Source organism: Cyanistes caeruleus, chromosome 2 (assembly GCF_971803275.1).
Source record: "Cyanistes caeruleus chromosome 2, bCyaCae1.hap1.1, whole genome shotgun sequence".
Lineage (NCBI taxonomy): Eukaryota > Metazoa > Chordata > Aves > Passeriformes > Paridae > Cyanistes > Cyanistes caeruleus.
The window spans coordinates 119,238,846-119,263,629 of NC_141702.1; the positions used below are offsets into that span (position 1 = coordinate 119,238,846).

At 44.1% G+C, this 24,784-nt stretch overlaps 2 protein-coding genes across 3 annotated transcripts in view; one reads left to right on the forward strand and one right to left on the reverse strand.

The window, feature by feature from the left end:
• The window catches only part of LOC111926411 (uncharacterized), a 63,298-nt gene extending 57,258 nt beyond the window's left edge, over window positions 1-6,040 (forward strand). Inside the window, exons 5-7 of the mRNA XM_086875088.1 lie at window positions 1,334-1,470; window positions 3,293-3,407; window positions 3,692-6,040. Of these exons, the coding sequence (XP_086731214.1) occupies window positions 1,334-1,470; window positions 3,293-3,372 (217 nt within the window). The 3' untranslated portion in view covers window positions 3,373-3,407; window positions 3,692-6,040. The remainder of the gene's footprint in view (window positions 1-1,333; window positions 1,471-3,292; window positions 3,408-3,691) is intronic.
• Window positions 1-24,784, reverse strand: part of LOC111926410 (uncharacterized) — a 68,820-nt gene that overhangs the window by 6,706 nt on the left and 37,330 nt on the right. Inside the window, exons 5-6 of one of the 2 annotated variants that reach the window (XM_086875086.1) lie at window positions 9,297-9,404; window positions 2,420-2,525 (exon numbers count right to left, since the gene is read on the reverse strand). The gene's annotated coding sequence lies outside the window, so the exon portion shown is untranslated. Of the gene's footprint in view, window positions 1-2,419; window positions 2,526-9,241; window positions 9,405-24,784 lie in introns of those variants that run through there. The other variant, XR_015282464.1, reaches the window with a different exon arrangement.

Here is a 24,784-nt window from a genome sequence, read left to right on the forward strand (position 1 = left end):
AAATTCAGGGCTTCTGTTCTTATATTGCACCAGCACTTGGAGAACAGGGTTGGGGTGTTAAGACCTGAATTTGTGTTACAGTAGTGTTGCTTGAAGATGAACTTCAGAAAACTCATGTTTTTCTGGACCTGGAATGCCTTGTTCTTTGCAGCAGCTGTTCTGTAAATGCTGAGTTTTTTAGTGATGTCTAATAGCAAATTCTTAGACAAATTCACCCACTTTAGCCAACAAACATTTTGTAATACCCACAGAGAAGATTAAATAACTGGATTTTCCCTTTCTATCTTGGGTTTGGATTTTTGCCTCCCAGTATTCAAAATGTATTTTCCTCAGAGAGAGATGCTATTCTAGAGTTCAGTGAAATGATGACACCAACTCTTTAAAACCTCCTTGGCACGAGTTTGTAGTGGGTTTTGTTGCTAACTCAGAATGGTCTCCATGGTTCCCAGTGTTGGTCCCAGTCTCTGAATTCCTGTGTGATGTCAGAGCGTTTGTCCATGTCTCTCCCATGCCACATAAATTCTGTATAATGTATAGCATTAGACTGGTGTGAGGTGTGAATTATGTGAGTTGCTGTAGCTGAAGCCTGAGAAGGAGCAGCCAGTATTTAACTTCCTCACATTCCTCCGTCCTAGCACAGAAAACCTTTTATACACAAATCTTTCAAGTACTTCTGGCTCAGGTTCTGCATTTTCCCTTTTGTTTGTACTCTGAATCCCTACACACCAGCCCTGGTCAGCCTGACCTCCTATTTCTGCCACCTGCGCTCCACAGTACAGATTGTTCAGAAATTCTTCTCTATAAATCTGATGCCCATCAACACCTGAAATGTGTTGTTCTTCTCTGTCAGTTGTAAATACTTTTAAAAGCCATTTTGCCATTTCTGTTCCCTGTGTACTTGTTCCAGTGCAGATCTGCTGTTTGTGTTTTCCAAGTCACTTCTTTCGCTCCTGCAGCTCAAATATCAGCAGATCAGTTGGGTGCTGCAGTCTCAGTCTCTCTTACAAATTCCTCTACAAACTTGGCCAAATCACTGGATTTTTCAGTGTTCTGTTTGTAAGCTGTGAAAAGGCACCTGACTCTTCTCTCATGGTGCTTTTTACCTTTTCAAAGCAGTGTGTGTTCACACACACTTTGAAATTCAGCAACAGTTGTTGCTGAATTATAAGCTAAAGCTTATTAAAAACAGTAATCATGGTCTGAAATTGCTTATGACCACTGTGTTCAGTGGGGTGGGGCAGGGCAGAGCTGTTCACTGCTTTGCTACAATGACCTGTAAATTTAAGCTTTACCTTCATTTCTCTGGGTTAACTGACTTTGCTTTGTTTTTCAGGAATGACAGACCTTCAAATCATGTTGGAGTGTTCTGGACCAGCACTGCTGCTTCTACCCTCACGCTGCAGTGGGGCTGTCCCTCCATCCAGAGCATTCCCGGCTGTGCTGAGCAGGACGTGGTGCTCTCAGGGAAAGGTGAGTCCTGACCAGCTCCCTATGCCATGGTTCCCACCTGAAAAAGTGAGTAGGAAGTTGTTCCTTCCCTCTATTCCTTAACAGCAGTAAAAATGTTTGGGGTTTTCCAGGTTGTTTTGTTGTTGTTTTTGTTTTGGAGATTTTGGGGGGGGTGGGGGGTGGTGTATTTTATTTGTTTTTTGGGTTGTTTTTTTCTTTTTTGTTGCTTTTTTGGAGTTTCCCAAGGAGGCTCATGCTCACACAGGGCTTTGTGCAGTCCTTGCACAATGGGGTGCTGAAAATCCCCTGGTGCTTTATAGACTAACTAAAACTAATTCTATTTATCTTTTAATTGAGCCCCTTGGAGGCAGCAGCTGGTGTGTTTGTGGATATTCATCACTTTTTTAGTGCCCTCTCTCCTGGGTTGAGCTGGCTCCTATTTTTGGCACATGCATGTGGCTCAGCAAAGCCCATTTCCCAGTCCCTCCAGAGCACATTCTGGAATTGGCCAATTCCAGCTGCCTTTGGCTGCACATGGGAAGTGACACACGACACTTGAGAGCACGTGAGGGGAGGATTCAGTGTTTGCACCACAGACAGTCTATGGAACCTCAGCTCCCTCGAAATAATTAACTTCATATTTATTGTGTAGGAGATTTTGAGCAACTTGGAAAGGCTGGTGAGGGTGGGGACAGGCAGTTATTTTGTTTGTATAGTGTATCAGGAATGTTCCTGCATCCTTTTCCCTGAAAGCCAACTCTGAGTGTTGGATGCTCATTTGGTCCCACAGCTCCTGAGGCACCGATTCTTTCTGGGAATGTCCATGTGGACACATCCAGTGTGGAGGAGAAAACATAGTCTGGCTCCTCAGGTTGAGGGAGAGGCTGGTTCCCAAGTAACCATGGCAACCAGGCTGTCACTGGGAGCATCAAGACATTTACATACCAAAAATAAAAAAGCCCAAACTCACAACAGACATTACTGCTCCAGCCCATTTGGAGATCTTGCCCTCAGTTTGGTTCCTCAGGGATGTTGGCAGCAGTGGCAGGTGAGGAGATTTTCCCCTTCTTTATCTCCTGCATCAGCAGAAACATCATTTCTGGTGATAAACCTAATAATGGCTTACAATTAAAAGGGGATATTTGAGTTTCAAGTTGGAGAAACGCTGAAGACAATTTTATGTTCACCTGAAAAAGTTTCCATCTGTCACACACTTCCCAACCCATTGTGCTCCCATCAATATTTATAACACCCAGCCCAATGTTTTCACAGAAGAAGCATTAATATAACATATCAGCTCTGGTGACAAGTTACATTTTATTGCTGTCAACAAACAAAGATGTTCTTTGTCTGCAAACTTTCCTTTTTTCCCTTTTTTTAATCAACCGTTAGCTTTGACTTTTGAAGGAAATGTGTAGATGTGTTTTCCAATGTTTTCTGGAGGGCTACTGGAGACATGACAGATGGAGCTTGTAGGAGCTGATAGAAGACACTGATTAATTTTCCAGGAGATAAAATAATAGTTTTGGAGTAGGTTCTTTGCTTGGGATGATGAAAGTCACCAAATTCCTAAGGAGAACCAGGGAACTTCAGGAGGTGAGTATCCAAAATAAAGATTTAATTTTGACAACACCTCAGAGTATCAATCACAGCGCCGTTGTTCCGCTTTAATTCCGTTTGTACTTTTTCCCACAGTAAAAGGGACAGGGGCCAGATCAAAGCCATAATACTTGGGAGTCTCATGTCACTGCATCAGGGTGTCCCTGTCCTGCTCAGAGGGACACCCTGGGGCTCTGCCACAGCTCCTCACACCTCTCTCCACCTCTCACCCCTGCTCTTTCAGGAGCCCTCTGGAAAAGCTGTGTTTGGATGCACTCTACAAACCGTGTCCCTTTTATTTCTCTTCCCGTGCCAATGAGTTGAGGGTTATCAGCGTGTATGGAAGTGAGAAATTTGATGTAAGTAGTTTTGGGTTTGGTTGTTTTTTTAACAGAAACCAGTTTAAAAAGGTACTCATGCTAGTGAAACTAGTCAGCTCCAATGGTTTTAGCTGGATTTAAGTAGCAGTAGGAGAAATATGGAGTATCAGTACCAAACCTGTCAGCTCTGCAGCTGGCTAATGGAACTGATAACTGTGTGATGATCTCCTGCTAATACCCAATTTTTAAACCACTTAAAATCCAATAAAATAGCTCCATTCCACACAACTATCCATTGAATAAACTGTGCCTTGTTGTTCCAGAATTCCCTTTTCCAGTCCTTGTGGAGCTGTCCAGCTGCCAGATCTGTTACAGCAGCCACATGACCTGCACACACCTGCCATTATTCCTTACCATGAGCTCTGAGGGAAAGGTGGGAGCACCTGGGAATAATCCTGAGCTTCCATTGAATTTTGGAGCTGATTACAGAGACTCCCATTTCTCTGGAGGAAGTGTGTGTCATCCTTGGTGCTCTGCCAGGTTCTGTTTAATTGCTCTTTATTAAGAGCAGCCCTAGGCACAAGATAATCTTTATAGAGGCCACGATCCATCCTGACCCAGCTGCATCCCACGGCTTGGGAGGAACCAGCTCCGAGGCTCAGCCAGGTAAGACTCTCTCAGAGGTGTAGAAAAACCAAATGCAAGGAGGTCTCCTCACGAGGGTAAAGGAACTCATGATTTTAATTTTCTGATTGTTAATTTCCTCTCTCATTCTGCCATGTGGTGCATCTCTCATCTCATTTGGAAAAGCAAGGGAGAAATGGAAACACACCCAGAGATCAGCAACACTGTTCTGACAGGGCTGGTGATGGCAAAATGATCACCCTCAAGCTGTGCTCACTCATTTGGCTCTCGTTTGAAGGTCATGGCTTTGAGTATCTCTGCAAACAGTGCACAGGGCTATGACCAAAGTGTAGGGGGAAAAATTCTAGACTGTGATCAAAATAAAAAAATCCTCTCCAAACCCAAGAGTCCCTAGGTGTCCGTAATCAAACTGTGGTTGTAATTTGTGTAGCCTGAAGATGTGGCCAGTCCATGAGCTGGTGACCTGGAAATGCACTGGGCATCCCAGCGTTACTGAGCTCAGCATTAACTCCACTGAATCTGGAGGCATTGGGATCTGTCACCAATATGGTGACAATCAGAAATTTTAAAAAATAGCCAACAAAGGGAAATCAGGTTTTTTTCCTTTCCTGTTTTCAGTTTTACAGCACCAGCACAGTCAGGGAATGTTGCATTTGTGCTCTTCAGCTGGATGTGCCATTGGATATTTTGGTTCTCAGTGTGGAAAAGAGGCAGTTTGAAGTCAGCTACTGAAAAAATAATTTTGAAGGTGTTTTTAATGTCTTGCTTTAAGAAAGACAGTGGGTGGAGCTTGGATTCAGGTAGCAAATCCAATTTCCTGTCCTGAATGGCAGTGCCAGTGTGGCAATTAGACCATGAAGGACAATACTAATTGTAAGGTGTATGTGGGTGGGGAAAAAAAAGGATTCACTTATGATTTCACATGTTCACATTTCACATGATGATTATTTCAGTTTCTTTGACAACTTCCACTGTGCAGCCTGAGTATCCCTGAGAATTTCACTTGGAAGCAAGTGGGCAGCAGGTAGATACTGGAGATGGGAATGCTTTGAGGGAGAACAGTGGGAAACTTTGGTTCAAACCTGTTTTACTGTGGTTTTGTTCTTCCCATCAAACGCTGTGTCATTGTTTTCACTTCCCATTGAACTGGTGGTGGTTCTTTAGAGGTGCATATGGCACCAGGAAGAGCAGTGGAAACGTTTACTGAAGTCCCTTTTTTATTTTTTCATTGGGAAACTGAATGGTCACTAAATTGCGTACCATAAACAGTTACAGCAGAGTAGACTTTGGTTAGAGATAGAGCAAAACCAGTTGAAAAAGCAGTAGAAAAGGATTTTGCTTCAGTATTTCAGATACAGAATCCCTGCAGCTCTGGGCTCTGGGCTTGTCTTCATCAGTCCCTCTGCTCCCAAGCATTAAATCATCACAACCAAAACCTCAAAGAGCTCAGAAGGCTTTAAAAAAAGACGAAGTGTTGGGTTGTTTAGCTTTTCCCATCCATCATTTCAATCTTTGCATGATATCTTCAAAGATTTTCTTTTTAATAAAAATGGGATTGCTCTGCAATCCCATGAGAGATCCTTTCAGGGAGAAAGTAAAATTGCAAGACCCTAAAAATCACAAGGAATGACAATGAAGTTGGGTTACAGATGTAATTGGCTTTAATTGAAAAACTATCTACTGGAAAAAAACCTCAAATGTAGCTGAACAATGCTACAGGTCAAAGGAAGTTCCTGAGGAGAGAGGTAATGGTTATAGGGGATCAGGAAAGGAACAAGGGGTGCTTAACCCAAAAGAGGAAAAATGGAATCATTTACTTTATACATCTCCACATAAATAGAATTATATATATATATTTAGATGTGTATATAAATATATAAATACTATTGCCCACTGTAAAGCTTTTTAGCTCTCTTGTACAAAATATTACTGGGAAAAAAAGTTTAAAGATACTCTTTAATACCCTTACTTCCCTTGCCTTCCCTGTCTGTGGTACCTGCAATAAAAGTGGAGCTAATTGTGTTTCATGTTTGGACACACATTTTGATTTGACCACAGGAAAGTGCCACTCCAGCTGTTGCTGGAGGTTTTTTTTTGGATGAGTATCCCAGTGTACTTCCCAGGGACAAAATGCCCTCTGGAACCCAATGCCAGCTCAGGCCAGAAGGGCAGACTTGGCACATGTGGTGGTTGCTGCTGTCAACAAAGTCTCTACATGAGGTGGGTGTGCTGAAAAGGACAATTTATTGTGATTCTAGAGAACTGTGATCAGGATTTACAGCTCCAGTGCATCCTTGATACACCCAGCACCAGATGTTAAATGAAGGAGTTTGTGAGGTATCTTTTTAGTTTCTCCAAGGTGCTGGTGCCAGATCGAGTGCCAGCTGCTCATTTTAATATGAAAACTTCCTGGTGTGTTAACTCAGCCTAATATCCCCTAAAACAGACACTTTTTTACTGTAATTTATATGTGACCTTTATGAGCAGAGAGTCTGAGAACACAGGGAGGTTAATGAATTCTGTCTTTTCTCACCAGTGTGAGGCACTGAAGTAATAATCTCTGGTTAGAGAAGGGAAAAGAGGGCACACGTCATGTCCAATATTTTAGCCTGTGGCTGAGCTGTGAGCTAAACTCAGCTCTCCAGAGCCAGGCTCAGAGCTGAAGCAAATAGGTCACTCTTGCTCTCACCAGACCATCCATGGGACAAATTGCAGTGCACATTTAAAAAGCACTGCAAGTTTTGGAATCCAGGATCTAAATTATCCTCTGCAGATTTTGCCCTCATTGCGCTGCCCCCAGCTCTCGGGGTGGCTGTGTCGTGTTGTAACGAGTGCCAGGGCTCTGTGTTTGCTGGGGAAAAACAACACTTGGGGCAAAGACAGCAAAGGCTTCTTCTCTCCTGAAACCATTCTGTGTGGCTCTGGGCCAGGGGAAACACCTCTCTCATGACAGAGCCACTGCTGGAACACATTGGAACAGCCTTCCTGTTACCACTAGGGCTTTGTTAACTTGGGACATTTGCAAATCAAGTTCAAACAATTTTGCTGCTGCCTCCTGTAGCACAACCCCCTCCCAGGTCATGGCAGAGCAGGGCAGGACCTACAAGGCACAAGGGGGTGATCCTCTTCCCTTCTTTCACTTCACTGTTTCCAGTTTTCCTTCCTTCTGGTTCTGCCCTTCCATCCTTCTTTCTGTTCTTCTCTCATCTTCCATCTCATTTAAATCAGTTTTTTATCCTTCATTCCCTTCTCTCTGTCCTTCCTTCTGCCACTGCTTCCATTTGTCCTTCTTCCTTCTGTTTTTTCATCTGACTTTGCATCTATTTTGCCTTCTTTGTCTATGCATGTTCTTCTCTCTACCCTTCCATCCTCTTTCCATCCTTCTGTTCTTCATTCTGCACTCCACTCCTTCCTTCCTTTCCCCTTGTTTCCACCTTTGTTCTAACAGTTTATTTCCATCCATCTCTCCTTTCCTCTGCCCTTTAGTGTCCCTCTTTGCACCCATTCTTACCTTCTTTTCGTTCTTCCTGCCTTCCTGCCTGCCTTTTTCATTTTGTTCCTCCATCCCTAAGTCTGTCCTCCCTTGCATCCATTCTTACCTTATATACCCATTATATATCAAATCCATATATTTATAGTGGATAAAACTGACCTTTTCCTGGCCAGGAGCAGCAGATCCCCATTTGTGCTCCATTTGGGGCTTTCTGTGTGTCCATCTGTCCCTTGTCCCTGTGCTGCCACACTGATGGTGGCACCTGGGGGCAGCTGAAGGGCCTTTTCCCGCTGCTGCAGGATGAGCTCCATCACTACCACGCAGAGCACACGTGGAGTAAGAGGAGTTTGCTTTTCACAAGTGCTGTGCTGCAGTGCATGGCTTTGCTGGGTTCCCAGTGAATATCCTGTGTGACTCCCCACCTTCACATTCCTCTGTAATGCAGCTCAGGTGAGGAGAGCAGCATCAACACTGTGGATTCAGGCAGTGTGTGCTTTTGGCAAGAGCCCCGGCAAGTATTGCTGCCATCCATCTCCCATTACTGTGCTGACACCTTCAAATGGCAGCAGCCTTTACAAGCTGTGTTGGGAATTATCCTGCAGCTGCTCGCTGGAATCGCTGTACACGTGTTTATCCTTCCCTGCTCCCAGCTTCCTACCACACTGCTTTGCCAACAAGGGGAAAAAAAGGTGTTTATCAACACAGCGCCATTTTGTGCACGGCTCCTGCAATTCTGAATGGATTCTGTTTGGATCTGATACCCAATATTGTCCATCCAAGGAAAACAAAAGAGCCCAGGGGTGATAATCTGCAGTAGTTTACTGCAACACACAAACACCCGCTCTTGCTTTTTCCCAGCCATAAATTGTAAATGATGCTGGTGGGAGGAAAAGGTTTTTCCTCTCTCTGGAACAATTCTGAATACCTGTTCTGACTTACAGGACCTGGATTGATCTGCCTGCTACCCTGCTGCAATTGGAGTGATAGAGCTGCAGAAGAAAAGCTTTTGTTTAATTGAGATAATACTGTATTTTTCCTTTAGGGGAGAACTGAAGTATGAGGGATGTTCTTCCTGCACTAAAACGACACTGGCAGGTGAAGTCCTGACAGCAAAGCCCTAATTCAGCACTTGCTTAGTTCTGCTGACTAAACAAGGCCCTGTGCTGAGCTGTGAGCACCGCCGGTGTGCCACGGTGAGACCCAGTGCACTGAGAGCAGTTTCTGTGCCCAGACACATCCCTGGCACTGAGCTGGGCACTGGCTCAGAGGGGATGTGGAACTTCCCTCACAGCTGGAGCAGGTCAGCTACCCTGGTTCTGGCTGCTCTCAGAATGAAGGGGTTTTCCCCTTCTTCTCATCCTGAGTGAGGATTTGAAGCACTGCTGGACATCCCTGCCCTTGCCTCAGGCTGCAGCTGTGCAGTGCCCGTCCATGTGTTTGCCTCCTGGCCAGGGGCAGTCCCCGGGAGGGACCGGCTGCTGAGGACACTCTGGACACAGGGACAGGCCTGGGGTGGCTGTGCCAGATGGTGCCTGAGCTCCCCAGGGCCCCAGACACTGTTTGGGGTGATGGTGTCCTCAGGAATTCTGCTCTTCCCCTTGCCCTGCCAGCAGCTGAATTCAGCACTTTGAGGGAGCAACACAACACCCACCGGGGGAGCTCCCATCCATGAGCCAGGGGCTGCACACTAGAAAAGGCCATTTTATTGTTCATTTCTGGGATATCTGTGCTCAGCTGCCAGTCCCAGTGCCTTCACCTGGTAAGAGCTTTGGGAAATGTCTGTTCCTGACCTGGAATGTGTTCCCAGCTTGGAATTGCTGTAGGTCTTGTGCTCAATGTGCCACTGGTGTCACTCTCTGGTTCCTCACCTGCTTCTGCAGACACAAGGGGCTGGCACTCTAAATTTAAAAAAAAATAATTAAAAAAAGGCACCAAAGTCTGCTTAATTTGGAACTGTAGCCTGTTTCTTTGGGAAATACTGTGCTTCAATGTGTGCAAACCCATTGCTTTGATTCCATAGGATTTCTTCAGCTGTAATCATGGCCTTTAAACAAGGAGGTTTTTACAAATACATGTAACTCAGAGCCACAGAAAGTTGTTTTCTTGGAGAAAAGGCAGTACACATTTACTTTATCAAATTGAGGACAATATTAAGAGGCAAGGGGGAATTTTTAAATTTTTTTAAATAAAAAAAGGCTGAGTTGCTGCATTGCCTTGCTTTACCATCAGGAATGTTTCTGGCAGTGGCAAAGGGAGGCCTGAAACCCTTTATTCTGGCCAGGGTTTAGTGTGGGTTAGTGGGCATCCCTTCAGGAGACAAACCAGGGCAGTGACCCCTGTGCCAGGGGGATGAGGGTCAGTAATTATTCCCTACCTGCACTCCTCTGGCAGGAACCCATCCACCCCCACAGGCCAGCCTAGGCAAAGCCAGAGGGAGGGAGGGAGGGAGAAGCTTTAAGCTCCAGAAATATTTTATGTAAAGCTCTTTTTCACAGTCTACTTTTGTTTTGAACCAAAATTATCCTGCTTTACTTGTGTCTTGAAGAGATGAGGAAATAATAACAATCACTTCTTTTCATGGACTGTCACCTCAGCACACAACCACGAGTTTTAGTGGTGGGATGGGATCCACACCATCAGCCACCACTGAACTGGGGAGACTCTGTGACTTAGAGACATCAACTGGACTGTTCAGAGGAGGGGAGAAATCAGTAACAGATTTATAGAAGGGAAATATATCTGGAATGTTTGGGCTGATAACTTGTTTGTAAAATAATGTTTAAAAATAAGATGGGAATCTGGCTAGGGAACAGGTGCCCACATTCTCTTCCTTATATCCCATACACTTGCCCAGGTATTTCTGCCTGATACTAAACTAAACATTTAATAAAATATTACAGCACTAATTCCTTCATTACTTGTCATTTAGATGATAATCCAGTTGTCCCAGTCAAATCCTGCCTGGCTTTCTTTACCTTCTTAGCAATGCAGACTGGACAGATTCCCTAGAGCTGCCCTTCAGAGCCAGCTCAGGCTTTTTCCCCAGGATGTTGCAGGAACAGCAGATTTCTGCTGTGTGCGAAGCAGTAGGGCATGATGATAAACAGATAGATGAGATAGCAGATATGTCAGATAGACAGACAGACAGACAATAAATCTGTCTCTCTGTACCAGCCCAAGCTGCTGTTGCTCCATGGGCAGCACAGAGTGGAGTGTGGCACTGCACCCTCAGCTACCGTGCCTGGGACAATGTGGTGACAGCTCTCCAGCCCGTTCTGCCCTCCCCTCCACATCAAAAGTGTTCAAAAATGTAAGAAAAATATTTTTGCATCCACACTCCTAATTCTGTTTATCAGCCAGTACATTGCTTCTAGTGAGATAATGATTTCTTGATGGACTCTCATCAATGACCTGTTTCCACATTATCTGAAATAATTGCTTCAGAGTGACCACAGAAGGAGCAGCAGGTAGGAAATGAGGCTCCAGCTGCCAAAACATAATGGATCATTTAGTCCTTCTGGGAAGGCTTTAACACTTCCGTGCCTGATGGCACCGTTCTGGTTTTAAACCTGGCTGTGGGGATCAGGTGCTGTACATCAGCACATCAGAACTCACATCTGCCATATCAGAATAGGGTCCCCAGAAAATAAGCATTAAAAACCAGAACTATTCAAAGTGTACTCCCAGCTTGCAGGCACTACACCTGCAATGAGCTGATGAACATCTCACTCAGGAAGGGGGTCTCTCCTTCCTGTTTTTAGCAGAGGGGTGTTGTTTTTTTCCCATATTTTGCATCTTTTAATGTTTCCTTCCTTTCTTTTATTTTTCCCTCAATTTCATTTCCAGCCCTTCTTCCCCCAGCTACCAATATGGACAAACCCAGTCATACAATCACTTAAAATATGCCAAAGCCTTGAAGAATTTCCAGTTTTTTGCCATTAAAAATCCTTGTGTGAAGCACTGACTCCATACATGTCCAGGGGATGTAATAATCCTTCTTGGGAGTGACCTGCTTTATGAAAAGGAGCCAGTCAAACCATTTAAATAAATGTAGATTTTAAAGTGTCCTATAATAGAAATTGTATTTGAATTATATTTTTGATTATCTAGCGCTTTCCAAGTGGTATTGTGGTAGAAGTTTGAAAATAGTCTTTTAGAAGAAGATGTAATTAAGACTGGTTTCCCACATGGTTTCTCAGCAAGGAGAGCTGCAGCCATAGATTCCACTCAGGATGGTTTTTGTTGTGGTTCCATAATGAAGCAGGTTAGGAGGACGAGGAGCAGCATTGGAGAGAGCATTTGGACTGTTTTGTGTATAGCAGCTATTTCTGGGATTGCAGTCTGGGTAATTATGCCCCTAAATAGCAAAACTGTTTGTGCAGAGCTTCCTCCATGACTGTAATTCTGCTTGCACTTTGCACACCCAATTCAGCCCACACCGAAACGCCGCCAAATTTGGCTGCAAGCTTTTGCAATAGAATGAAAATGGGGATCCAGCAGAGAAACCAGAGCCACCCCTCCCAAAGCAGGCTCTGAGTGCAGCAGCCCATAATGAAATGAGGAGATGCTGGATCCTGCCCCCGGAACAAGGGGCTGCAAAGAGGGGAAGACCACGCTGACCCGGGGTGCCAACTGAATCCCATTGCAGGGAGAGGGGAAAATGTTACAGTCAAGGACCTTCAGCCCTTCAACAAGCATCCTTGAGAAGGAGGACATGGCAGAGGGAGTGGGAAACAGCCTCAGCTCAAAATCACACACACAGCTTTCTAAGGAAAAACCCACAGGACTGTGTTTAGAACTGTGTTGGGTTGAGGTGGAGTTCACAATTTGCAATTTATGAAAATAAATAAATATAAGACACATGAGTTTCCAAAGTGCGGCAGAAACAACAGGCAGCTGATCCTTGGGATCACTTGCATTTGCCTTCAGTCTCCTTGCATTTGCCTTACTGTCACTCATCCCTGGGTAAAGGCAATGAGAAGGGACACACTTGTCCTGCTCAAATTTGTAGTTCAGAGATCAAGAAAAGGCAGTCTGTTCTCTGTCACAGTGTGCTAAACAAATGGGTTTTCTTTTCCTTTGATAGTAAACATCCCCTGCGGGGATCCCAAAGCAGGACCCCGCAGCAGGTGAAAAACAAGGCCAGAACTGCCTTGCAAAGTTTCACCAGCTCAAACGAGACTGAGATAATCCCAGGTATGTTGGAATCACAAAGTTCTCATTTTCAAACTGAGACAATCAGAAAGTAACAAACAACTCATTTTAAATGTGCTTGGCCTAAATTTTTTAATGCTCTGTGCTTGGGAATTATGAATTCACCAGTGCCACCAATGACAGGCTGTTTTAAAAAGAGAAAACCCACTGGATTCATTCCCCTGGTTTCTGTCACTCAGGCACGGTGTACCCAGTTTGTGCTGCAGCTTTTGCAGTTTAGCGTTTCAAATAATTATTAAACCCTCCTACATTGACTCTTCAGTTCACCCACTCCAGATGAATCAATCTGTAATTATTGTTTGTCTGGGCTTACCTCATTTTCTGCAGAGTAAAGAGCCAATACAGTGTTTTGGGTATCACTTTTCCCAAAACCACACAAACAGAAATGCCCATAAAGGAGATGGGTTTGTAAATACCATCAGGAACTCCCTTGCCAAGAACCTCCCGTGCCTTCAGTTCAGTTTTCCCAATACTGAGAACACCAGAGGATACAATGCTGCAAACACCACCCAACAAACAATGTGGAGAGTTGTTCGGTAAAAAATAGGTTGGTGAAATCCTGCAATGCTTTCTCTTAAATCTGAGATGCTTTGATTACTAAGTGCTCTTACAGCATTTTGTGCTTGTTTGGCTGCTTCCTGCTCCTGGCTAAACTCCTTGGAAAATTAGAATGGAGTACTGATGTCTCTCTTTCCTAATCTTTACCAAGGTTTTAGGATTTTTCCTATTTAGGAAAAGCTTTTCCCTCTAGACATGCCCATGGTGGGATGTTGGTCTCTGAAGAACATTGTTCAACCCAGGATTGGTACTGTGAGTCCTTCCCATCTGGGAGAGAGGGGATCATTCAACCAGGTCACTCCTTTTTAAAAGAATGTGTCAATTCCTTATCTCATAAAAATAAATTATTCTATCAAAGTGCATGTGTTTCCAGGAAGGAAAAGCCAGTATTTATATTCTAGCTTCCAACTTGCTGTTAAACCCCAGCAGTAGCTGTAAAAGTGAAGCTGAGCCATAGAAAACACGATTTCAAGTCTCAGTAGTTTGGGTTTGGATCTCAACTGGAAGCCCAGAACAGAGGGGGGGATTATCCTCCCCAAGAGCCACTTGGCCGGGAGGATCCAGGCAGAGCCTCTCCCTGAACAGTCACTGGGGGCTGATGGCAATTCCTGCCTTCCCCACACTGCTGCTGCCACGAGAGCTGTGTGGGGCCAGAGGAGCCTCTGCAGGTGCTGGGAAATAAACCAAAATAAATAAATTTAAACAAATAAAATAAACCAAAGCCTAAGGGAAACCAGTGCTACAGAACCCCATTCAAACTGGTGCTTTACCATTCCCTGTCACCACTGATGGCCCCAATGCTCTGTAGAATGATCCACTGCACTTGCTAAATTACCTTTTTCAAGGGGGATTTCATTTGGGGAAAGCAAAACAAAGCAGCTTAACAGAACTTGAGGGCTTAAACATTCTGATGATACAAAAATAAGCCTGAGTTAGCATCGCTCGATATGCACAGATCACAAAGCTTCCAAAACAACTCCCAACAACTGGCAGCGGCTCCCAGATCAAAGGAGGCTCCTGGGCTGATGTGAAACTGCACAAGCCTTTCTATTAAACATTGAGATGATAAAGAGGGTTTATCCTGCAGGAATGTGTGCACACCTGCACACACATATAGGATTTGTGGACACACCATTCCAAATTCTCTCCATCTCTGTGTATCTCTAACATACACACAAACCTCTGTGTGTTTGTACACATACAGACTTCAAAGTCTCTTCAATTTGGGATCAAATTCTACTCAACAACCAATTAGACATTTTTTTCCCCCAGCAATCCTGTAAATATTCATGTGGTTTCTTTTCCCTAAAAGTTAAGTCTGTCACCCACGTCTAGAACCTGCTAAATAATTCCAAGGAAATGAAACACAGCTTTTGGGATGTCAGTTGTTCCACTGCCAGGTATGCCAGCAGACAGGGGAGTCACAGAACCACAGAATATTCTGAGTTAGAAGGGACCCACAAGGACTCATTCCCAAATCCTAAAGCCTAATTTTCAGCACACAGATGTTCATGTGGAGTCTGTGAGTTCAGAGTATTGACAGTGCAGAGTTTCATCACAGATTGATCAAATCTCAGGCACCTCATGACAGTGAAATATCCAGTATAAGCAATTGCCAATAGCCATGTATGTCAAACCAAAATGGGTTTTAAAGGAAGGTTCATATGCAGCAGATACGAAAGAACTTCCTGATTATTCCAAATCCTGTTTTAATTAACACTTACTCCTTGTCTGCCTTTATTTTTTCCTTTTCATCCCCTGCCTGTCATTTCTTTGACATCTCTACCATGATGAGAGCAGTACTTACTATGAATGAGAAACACAAAAAGAAACAAAAACAAAAACCCAAACAAAACCCCACATTTCCAATACTCTCTCTGTTTAAAGAGATTCTGCTGCTTCACATGTACTCTGTAACCCATTTTTTTTCACTTCATTTCAGACCCATGTCACGATTCTAACCTAACTCAGGACAGAATTTCAAGAGAGGCAACTCAGCTTCTCCTCTCCCCAGCGCATTTCCCTATCAAACACCAATCCTTGGCTGCTAAGTGCCTCCAAAATCAGCCTGATGCTGAGGCTTTTCAATGATGATGGAACAGAAAAGTAGGGCAGGCAAGGAGAGGAAATTTTTCAAATGTATTCGTGATTGCTCTGAGTCCTGATCCACTGCAGTCAGGATGAAAACGGGCATCGCTTCCAGTGGATGCAGTTGTGTGTGTTTTCTTCATGATTCCCTCACTTGCTGATTGTTTTTCATTATGCAAAGCATATTGTTAATTGCTGAATTACAGGTGAGCTGACCTCCACTCACTCAGTTTGTTCAGGGTCTACGTTATAGGAGACAGAGAATAAATTTGGCTCCAAGGCTTCTAGCTGGCCAAGTATGCTCTGTGGAACGAAAAAAAAAATCAACTTCTGCAAAATGGGAGATTTAAATTTTAGTTGAAATACAGAAACAGATTTACTCACATCTTTCTCCTTCCAAGAGCTTTCTGTCAGTACACAATTACATTGTCAAATCTGTTTGCAAATGGACACGAGGCACACACAACCTGGGCAACACAACAGCTGCTCCACATTTGCAGTCAAACAGTGCAGAAATCACATTTTCCCTGATACAATTTCTGCCTTGTTTGATCCCAATTAAGCACCTAAGGTGCACTTTCCAAGTTATGTCAAGGGGAAAAAGTTCACTTTGCTCAATACTTTGTCTCGTGTCTTCACAACCACATTGACCCTGGAATTCAGACAGGGCTGAATTCAGGCTGCCACAGCTTGGCACAGTCAAAGCTGTCAATTTTCCAAACATAAGGTGGGAAAAGCTGGGATCCACACAGGATTATGGGGATGAAAGGGGAAACAGTGCTTTGAGCTTCCCCCTGGTGACCTCACACCCAGGGAGGGAGAGAGGAGCCCAAACAAGGAAGGGACAAACACTTTCCCCCAGGCCTGAACTTTCCAAAGCACTGCTAAGGAAGGGAAGGCCTTGGAGGAGTTGCACATGAGTGTAACAGTGAGGTAACAGGCCTTGGGAGTTTTTATCCTTTCTTGAGACTAATCAGATTTTTTTTCCTAGCATAACACTATGAAAGTCACCCAGGGAAGAGTTTGAACTGTCAGCTGATCAAGTTTTTAATATTAAATTGTGGTTTTGCCTTTGAAATTGTCATTAAAGACACCACAATTAAAGGGTGAAGGCTAAAAAAGTGTCAAGACAGCAAGCGTTAACAAATGTCTTGTTTCCGTACCCCAAGATCTGTTAGAGACAAAGCCATCATGAAAACTTGTGATTTGAAAATTGTGAAATACGAATGTTGGAGTTTCTTTCCAGTTTTACTGCAAAGTGTTGCTGTTTTGTGGCTTGACAGATCTTCCCCTCACTGAAGCCCTGCACACCAGGATGAGCCCCTGGCCTGGAGCTCAGAACCCATTAACCTCCTACTCCATATCCATCCCGTGCCAAAGCCACAGGGCTCTGCTACAGCTACCAAAGAGTCAGGCCTTTCCTGATGCCTGCTTCGTGTGGCTCCTGGGAGATCTGCACTTCTGTAATGATAGAAATAATTATAAAAATACTCATTTAAGCAGCAAAAATATTGAAAGCACATGTGTGTGTTTGGGGATGTGTGTAGCAGGGGATCACCCTCAGCCCTGCACTGGGGACTGTTTCTCATCCCACAGTCCAAGATAATACACATTTCAGGGCCCCTGTTGTGAGCAAGTATTTAAAGACTAACATTAAAGGAAAAGAAACCTCTCCAATCAATTGTGAAAGTAAAACCAGCACTGAAACTGCTACAGAAATGGAAGCACAGCTAAGAGAAAATTAAAAACAGCAACCCCAGAATACCTGTCCTAATTAAACCTTCGCTGGGAATACGTGAATTAAAATAGGAATGACATTTGAATTAATAAAAGAGCAACAGAATGTTTCAGGAACTGTTTTTCCTTGACTGATGGTACAATTTCCTGAGCTCCAAGGTATGTTGGCTGGCTGACCAGCTTTTCATGGACACTTCATAGGCTCATGCAACATTTTTGGGAACTGATTGACCTTTTCTATCCAGGGTATCCAATCAAGCCACCTCTATGGCTTGGGTAGTCAAAAAACGATCTGTGGAATGTTTTTAGGCTGTAAGCAAATGCACAATTTATTGTATATTTAAATTGCAAGAAAGCCAAAAGGTGGTGAAAAGCACACAGTGCTCAGGAGAGAAAGAGAACCTTGAAATGCATCCAGAACTTTCCTGTGCTGGGCACATTTTCCAACATTTCCCTTGGTTCCCAGCATAGATAGAAGCTGAACCCCACCACAAAGCCCCACAGTACAGCAAGATACAGTGAGATTAAAGATAATGTAAGAGCTATTTGAGATTCTTAGAAAAACTAAAATTAAAGCTTTGAAATCACAGGACCAAGTTTACATCGACCATGCATTTCCAGATTTGTGAGGCTGTTTTTCTATGAGATAAACATTTGACTAGAAAAGGGTTGTCTCTACTAAACTGAATTAGTTTATACTGCCACAGCACCTGAGATTTTTGGCTGCAGGGTGAAAAACGGGCTTAGTATTTCTTAAAAGTACAGATTTATGACAGGCCCTGCTAAGGAGGCTCCAGCACACAGAAAGCTCCATTTGGAGCCCCCAGTTTCCCTGTGCTGTATCCCTGCAAGCTCCTTTCTGAACACACAGCAGGAGCTTCATGCACCACTTTTCTCTTTCTCCCCTGCTTTGCTCCATTCCCTGGTTCCACAAACCCATTTTTCTAAATGGATGTCTTGGGTCCTGAGTGCCCCCCCGGGCAAGCCCGTGTTTGAGCAGCCCTGCAAGAGGAGAAATGCAGCCTGATACTCATTAAAAATCTGTTGATGGGCTCAGCCTCTCCTGCTATTGAAGATTCATCAGTTTCTTTTTCCAGGAGAATGTATTTGACTGCAGTATTTGGAAAGTAGAGCAATAGCACCAATTATATCCTAGCAAAGCGTGTGTCTGCATACAAAATTTCTGTTGTGGTGGGATGGAATTAAATTCCCTGGTAGATTGCCAGAGTTTGGAAATATTAGCGCTGGATTGTGACACGGTGACAAAGCCGTGTTGCTGCACCCGGGGGAGATGTTTGCACACCCCTGCACCAACACAGGGACAGCACAGAGCTCAGGAACCTGCCCTGACACCTCCAGAGAAACCCCAGGTATCTCTGACTCCCACTCTTCACCACACAGAGGTGCGAGGCCCTGTGCTCTGTTTGCTCGGTGCTGCAGCAGCTGCTGGGCTGGAGATGTGGAACAGCCCCAAAGGTAAAACCAGGGGCCGTGCTCAGCTCCCCCAAACGTGTGTTGTGGCCCCCAGGTCTTGTCTCGTTTTTAAGAATAACCAAGTACAACCAGCAAAACCACATTAACGATATAAAGGGCTGAAAGTCAGGGGGCTGGCTTCCAAATGCTTTTGAACAGAGCTGCTTAAGTCACATGGGCACTTTTTAAAAATGTCTTGGTCATCTTGTTCTTGTACAAAGATGCCCTTGATATTCTGCTGCCTTAACATCAGCCACCAATATCCCATTGCCTTCTGTAAGGAACAGCTGGCCCAGCACCTGCAACTCAGGAAGAGGAGAATGCTGTGAAAGCCCAGGGAAACGCTGCTCACAGTAATGAACTGGGAGCAGAAGATAGCTGGGCTGGGTGTGCAGGACACCAGAGCACGTCTATCAAAACCAGGACAGGAGGCAATAAATAAGAGCTGATCTGCAGAGCAGCTCCCAACCTCCACCGTGGAGATAGATGTGTGAAATGAATTGCCTGGGGGAGCAGGCGGTGGGGAGGGGAGGAAATGGCAACTGAAAGCATGGAGTGAGAGAGAACATTTATTCACTCTGGAGCCTGCAGCCAGCAGGTCTGAACTCAGAAAACAGCAGTGTAATGGAGGGTGTTGGGTGAAATACAATTATTCTGTCAGAGGACAACCAAAGAAAAATTAATTAGGGATTAATATTAAATGAAGGCAAGAGAAGTTGGGAAGGGTAAATTCAGCCAAAAAGGTTTGTAAGAAAGGGGCATTCTGCAGCCTGATGGAAATCAAGGAGAGCCAAGACCACGCTACTGCTTTTTCTACATCCCTCATACAGGAAAAAAATGGAAGGAAGCCTGAAGAAGAACACAGAGGAAACAAAAAGCCCCTCTACATTTAGTTCATTTCAGCATCACACAGAACTTGCCCTAAAGAGCAGCACTCCTGTACCTGGTGCAGCTCCCCCAGGGTAACAGCGAGACACAAAACCATCGCTGCCCTGATGTTCATCCAGGGTGTCAGGGGGTTATTTCCAGTTTGGAGCAGCACTGATGAGGGGCAGATTTGTAAGGACACAACCAGGAGCACACTGAGGCAGACAGGAGTGTATTGGATATTGTGTGGGAATACTGGGAATTGCTGTCAAAGGGATGCACCTTTCACTCTCAGCAATAGAAACTTCTTCAGAAACTGTCCCACCTGTTCTCAGTCCCACCTGACACCCACGAGTTGCAGATCTCTCCTAGGTTATTTTTCTAGGCAACTTTAGAGAGAAGGTCACAACTGGAGAGCCAAGGACATTGCTCAGAAAAAAAAAAAAAGAGAAAGAGGTGCTTCCTTATGGCATTTCAAAAAGAAATATTCAAAGCTCCTGCATATAAAAAATTAATTAGCTGACCAAACATTTGAATGCTGAGTAAATAACCTTTCCCTGGCAAAAATAAAGTTGAATGATCTGAAACAAAATAAGGGCATCCATCCAGCAAGGAGAAGGAAAAGATAAGCTGCTTTCCTCTCTAAACTTCCCCAGCTTTCATTAGAGGTCACAGAGTTCAAAGAGGATCGAGTTCAAACAGGGCTCCAGAGTCTGAGCCCAACCTTGATCACAGTGCAGTGTTCCTGGGAAGCACAAAGGAGGAAATGATCAGCCCTATCCCAAGGTAAGTGAAACGTTAAAACGCACAGGTCTGTCCTGCACCCTGGTGCGGGAGCTTTGAGTTCCCTCCCTGTGCAGGGAGCTTGTCCTTCCCAGCACCTCCAGAATCTCCTGCATGGCCAGGAAAATACACAGAATTCCTACCCAGCAATGGGAAATTCACCCATTCCTTACAAAACTGGCTCTGTGCCTCCCAGCAATCTCCCAGTCTCCAGTAAGTGCCATGAATCTCCAAGGGAAGGAGCTTCCCCCTCCTTCCATAAGGTCCCACTGTTCTCTGCTTTAAATAAAGCAAAGCAACGTTCTCTGCCCCAGGGATGTTTTATCGAGTGGATTTCCACACAGAGGAAACACAATGCCCAGAGGAGATGGGAAGGCACATCCCACACAGAGATTCGGGCAGCTGCAAATCCTGCCTTAGTGCTTGATCAGGTTGCAACTCTGGAGTTATTTATTCAAATTAATCTTTTAATTTGAATCACAATTGAATTCTTCAAGTAGCTCAACCTGTACTTTTAAGGCTTGAGCATCCCCACTGAGTCAGGCCTGTCTATAAAAACAGTGAATTGAATATTTTTATTAGATTCTTGCCATGCTTTTGTCTCCTGAGTTCAATCACTGGCAATTTATTATGCAGCAGCTCCTTTCCCAAGCCAGGCAAAGAACCAGCCTTTTGTCAGTACATGGAACCAGCAGCACGCTCGTTTTCCCCACAAAACTCCCTCCTTTCAAAACACCAGCCTGACTCAGAGCTCCGGGGTCGGGAACCAGCTTGTAGGGGAGGGTAATGAATCTACAATGTATGCACAGGAACAAACAGCCCGTGAGTCATCCCAAATTTGTCCTACATTAACTTCACAGCCAGTCCCTGCTGGGGAACACAGAGGTGCTGCTTTAAAAGAGCTGGAGAAGAACTCAGGGGACATGCTGAACTCTCAGCTTGTTCACCAAAACGTGTAATTTGGCAATATCAACAATGCTCAGAAAACATCAGGGCAGTGCATTTATTTTCTCAAGGATTTCTCTGCTGCAGGCAGGAAATTCACAGTTCAGCCCAGGCTTGTCAGTCAAAGAGTAGTTCAGATACACTTATATAAATGCTTGCAAAATTACCACAGAAATTGAATAATCCTACAGGAGATGCTTTCCCAGCTTTACTGCGATATCTGACAGCAAGAGCACATCGTGTTTTATTATCCTTTCATTTAAAGGAAACTCCTCAGCATTTTGTTTGGGGGTGTTTGCAATTATTGCTGCTTTCCAATAAAGTGATTTTTTAAGCAAGTAACGGTATTTGGCCCATATTTCCAGAAAGAAAAGCCTTCCCTTGCCCCAAACACAGCAACCTAATAATGGCAATTAGTGCAGAGTTGATGGGTTTTTCTCATGGAAACTCACCCATTGCACCTGATGTTCACCTACAGGTGCCCAGGCCTGGAGGGTGTTCAAACCCACAAAGCCACCCCAGGGATGCTCCTGTGCCTGGGATCTGCAGCCTCTCTCAGACAAGGCCTGGCAAAAACCTCACTCATGCCTTCAGCCACAGGGTTTCACCTTGTGAGTTGTGCAACAAAATATGATCCAGACCCTTCTCATGTTCCCTGTCCCTCACAGGCTTGGTTTAGTGCCCTGCAGTGATATCTGCTTGATAAAAGCTTTTCTTCTGGAGGAATTCAAATTAAGATCTCTGTTGGAGCGTGCAATTATCCTACGTGTGTCTGAAATCAAGGAGAGCCAGTCAGAGGCGGATCTGTAACTGGGGATTATTTTCACAGCGTATAATTTTCAGATCACACACATCAATGTTATAATTGGGCTGTGGGAGCAGAGGGTATCTTTATTTACACACAGTTCCTTTAACTCAGCAAAGTGCTGGAATTTCCCTTCTCCTCAGTAAATATATTTCTCTCCAAATCTGCATCACAGGGATGGCCCATGACTGGGAAAGCCCTGCTTGCTCCAGAGGTCGTTGCATTTGGTAAATTAATCCTAATTGCAGGGATTCTTCCTGAGAAGCTTGTTGAAGTTTGATAGACTGAAATGGGTTTGTGATTTTAATCAGGAAACATTCCAAACCTAAACATTAGCAATTCTCCAAAGCATAATTAGATCACATAGTTAAAAAAACAACAACAACAACCAAAGACCAACCCCATGAGATTTGTAAAACAGCAGCAGATACCTTTTAGGACCAGGCTGTTTCACAACTCCATAAAATCTTGTTTCTATTGATTTGTATCTTTTGCTAGATTGGCAGACATCAGTGGAGTGAGTCTTTTCCCAGACTACATTGATCAAGTTTGCAAAAATAAAATTTTTCATGTCTAGTAAAAAATCCTTACTGGAGCCTTGTATGTGGGTTGGACTTGGAGCAGGTTACTTCCATCTGCTTCATTTCATGAAAATTTTAACAGCCTAATCGTTTGTTAGACTTCTGCTCTTCTCCCTTGCAAACTTTGGCTGGATTTGCCCAGTGAGTTTAAAAATTTTAAACCCATGGAAGAGAACAAGAGACAAAATAGTTTTGTTTAGGGAGCAGGTGACTGAGATACAGACACGATGATTTCTTTGTCCTCTGGTTTCAGTCATTCAGAAGCACTCAGGTCATGTTACCAATTTATTTTCAACAGGAAGACTTGGTATTTTTTTCCCCATGAAAAGAAAACATTTTAGAGTCAAGAGCTTTTAGAGCACATTTCAAGGAATACACACAAAACTCTACAAACTGTTTGAGCTCATTATTAACTCCAAAATCAGCATCACCCTGTACACACCTAGTGCAGTGGTCACAAGCCTACCCAGCTAAGAGCCAAGTTTTATATCTGATTTCATGTCCTGTGGAGCCAGAGCCTGGCAGTGTCAGCTGAAATCATGTGCACTTCTGGTGTCATGAAGAGTCATTTATTAGGAACTGGTCTAAAGACAAAATCTGCTCAAGAAAGAAAAATCAGCACAAAGTAAAGATGAACAGAATGTGATTTATCTTTTTCTTGGCAAGCCAGCAATGCTGAGATTTCTGTGCCATTTACTTTAAATATAGAGGGGTTTATAGGCCTGTCTTCATGTTTTCATTCCTGCACCTATGAAAACCACATGTGCCAAAGAAAGTATAATAAATTGAGGTTTCTTCCACTGAGTACCAGAACAATGCATTAGTCACAATTCCAGATGAATCCGTTATGGAAGATTTCATAACTATTTTTTTGTTTTGTTTTCAGCTGTTCTGCTGATATTTCATTGAGTGACTTTTCTGCAATGTGTTCCTTGCCTAGGGAGCTTTCAGTTCACAGATTTCTCTGGGCTGACCTTCCTGCTGTCCTTGCCATGATGTGTCTCCCTCACAGGATCCCACTGCTCTGACAATGCCACTGATCATGGCACTCAGCTCAGGAAATCTTCCCTGCACTGGGGTAACTCTGGAAACTTTGTCTAAGCAAAGCCCTCAAAATTCAACCTATGCAGAGCATCAGTCCATTCAAAACAAAGGTTTTCTTTAGAGAAATAATGACTAACAATCATTAAGGGAACCAAACCAGCATATTTTGACAGGTTGTCTGATTTGTGGAAGATAAAGATACCTCAGGTTATGCCACAGGACTGTGCCTATAGTGCCAAGTCCAATGCTGAAAATGGAAGCAAAAATCTCTTGAGTAGCCTCAAAACCTCCACCAGTGTTCTTAAATAAAGACTTGGATTTGTCTTTCAGTTACAAATACCACAGAACACTTTGGGTGGGATGGACCTCAAAGCTCATCCCATTCCACCCCTGCCATGGACAGGGACACCTCCCACCATCCCAGGCTGCTCCAAGCCTCATCCAGCCTGGCCTTGGGCACTGCCAGGGATCCAGGGGCAGCCCCAGCTGCTCTGGGGAACCTGTGCCAGGGCCTGCCCACCCTCACAGGAAACAGTTTCTTCCTAATATTGATTATAAACCTTTGTCAGTTTAAAGCCATTCCCCCTTGGCTCTTACAGATGTTTCAGGATTTTCTGCTGGGGGTCTGTGATCATCAGAACAAAACGATCAATTGCTCTAATTCAGCTTTTAAACTGAACTGAATTAAGATTCTCTATGATGTCCTTGTTCAGGGCTTTTCAAAACCCAGAAGAGAAGGGGAAAGGTACTTATAATAAGAGGTGGCTGCAACGGAGCAAGCAGATTTCCTGCCATTTAACATCACAATGGTGGAGTTACTGCTAATAACAAATTCAATTTGTAAAGCCATTAAAACAACAAAACAGCCTGATTTGATGTATAAAAAGTGATGGCTTTGTCCTAGAAGAAGAGAGGTTTGTTTCAAAAAACAGGGAAAAGAGTTGTTCTTGTGATTGCTGTCCTTTTTGCCCCCTCTGCTTACACAACCCACAAGATCTGTAAATGTTCTTACTTCCAGCAGCTTCCCGTGGCCAAAACCTGCTTAAAGCCAGAACTGAACCAACATCCAAATGGGGACAGGAGCTGACCCAGATGTGTTCAAGCAAAAAGACTCAGGGGCTCAGCAGGAATTCAAGCAAAAATGGGAATAAGGAGCAAAGGAAGGCTCCCACATTGCCATGGG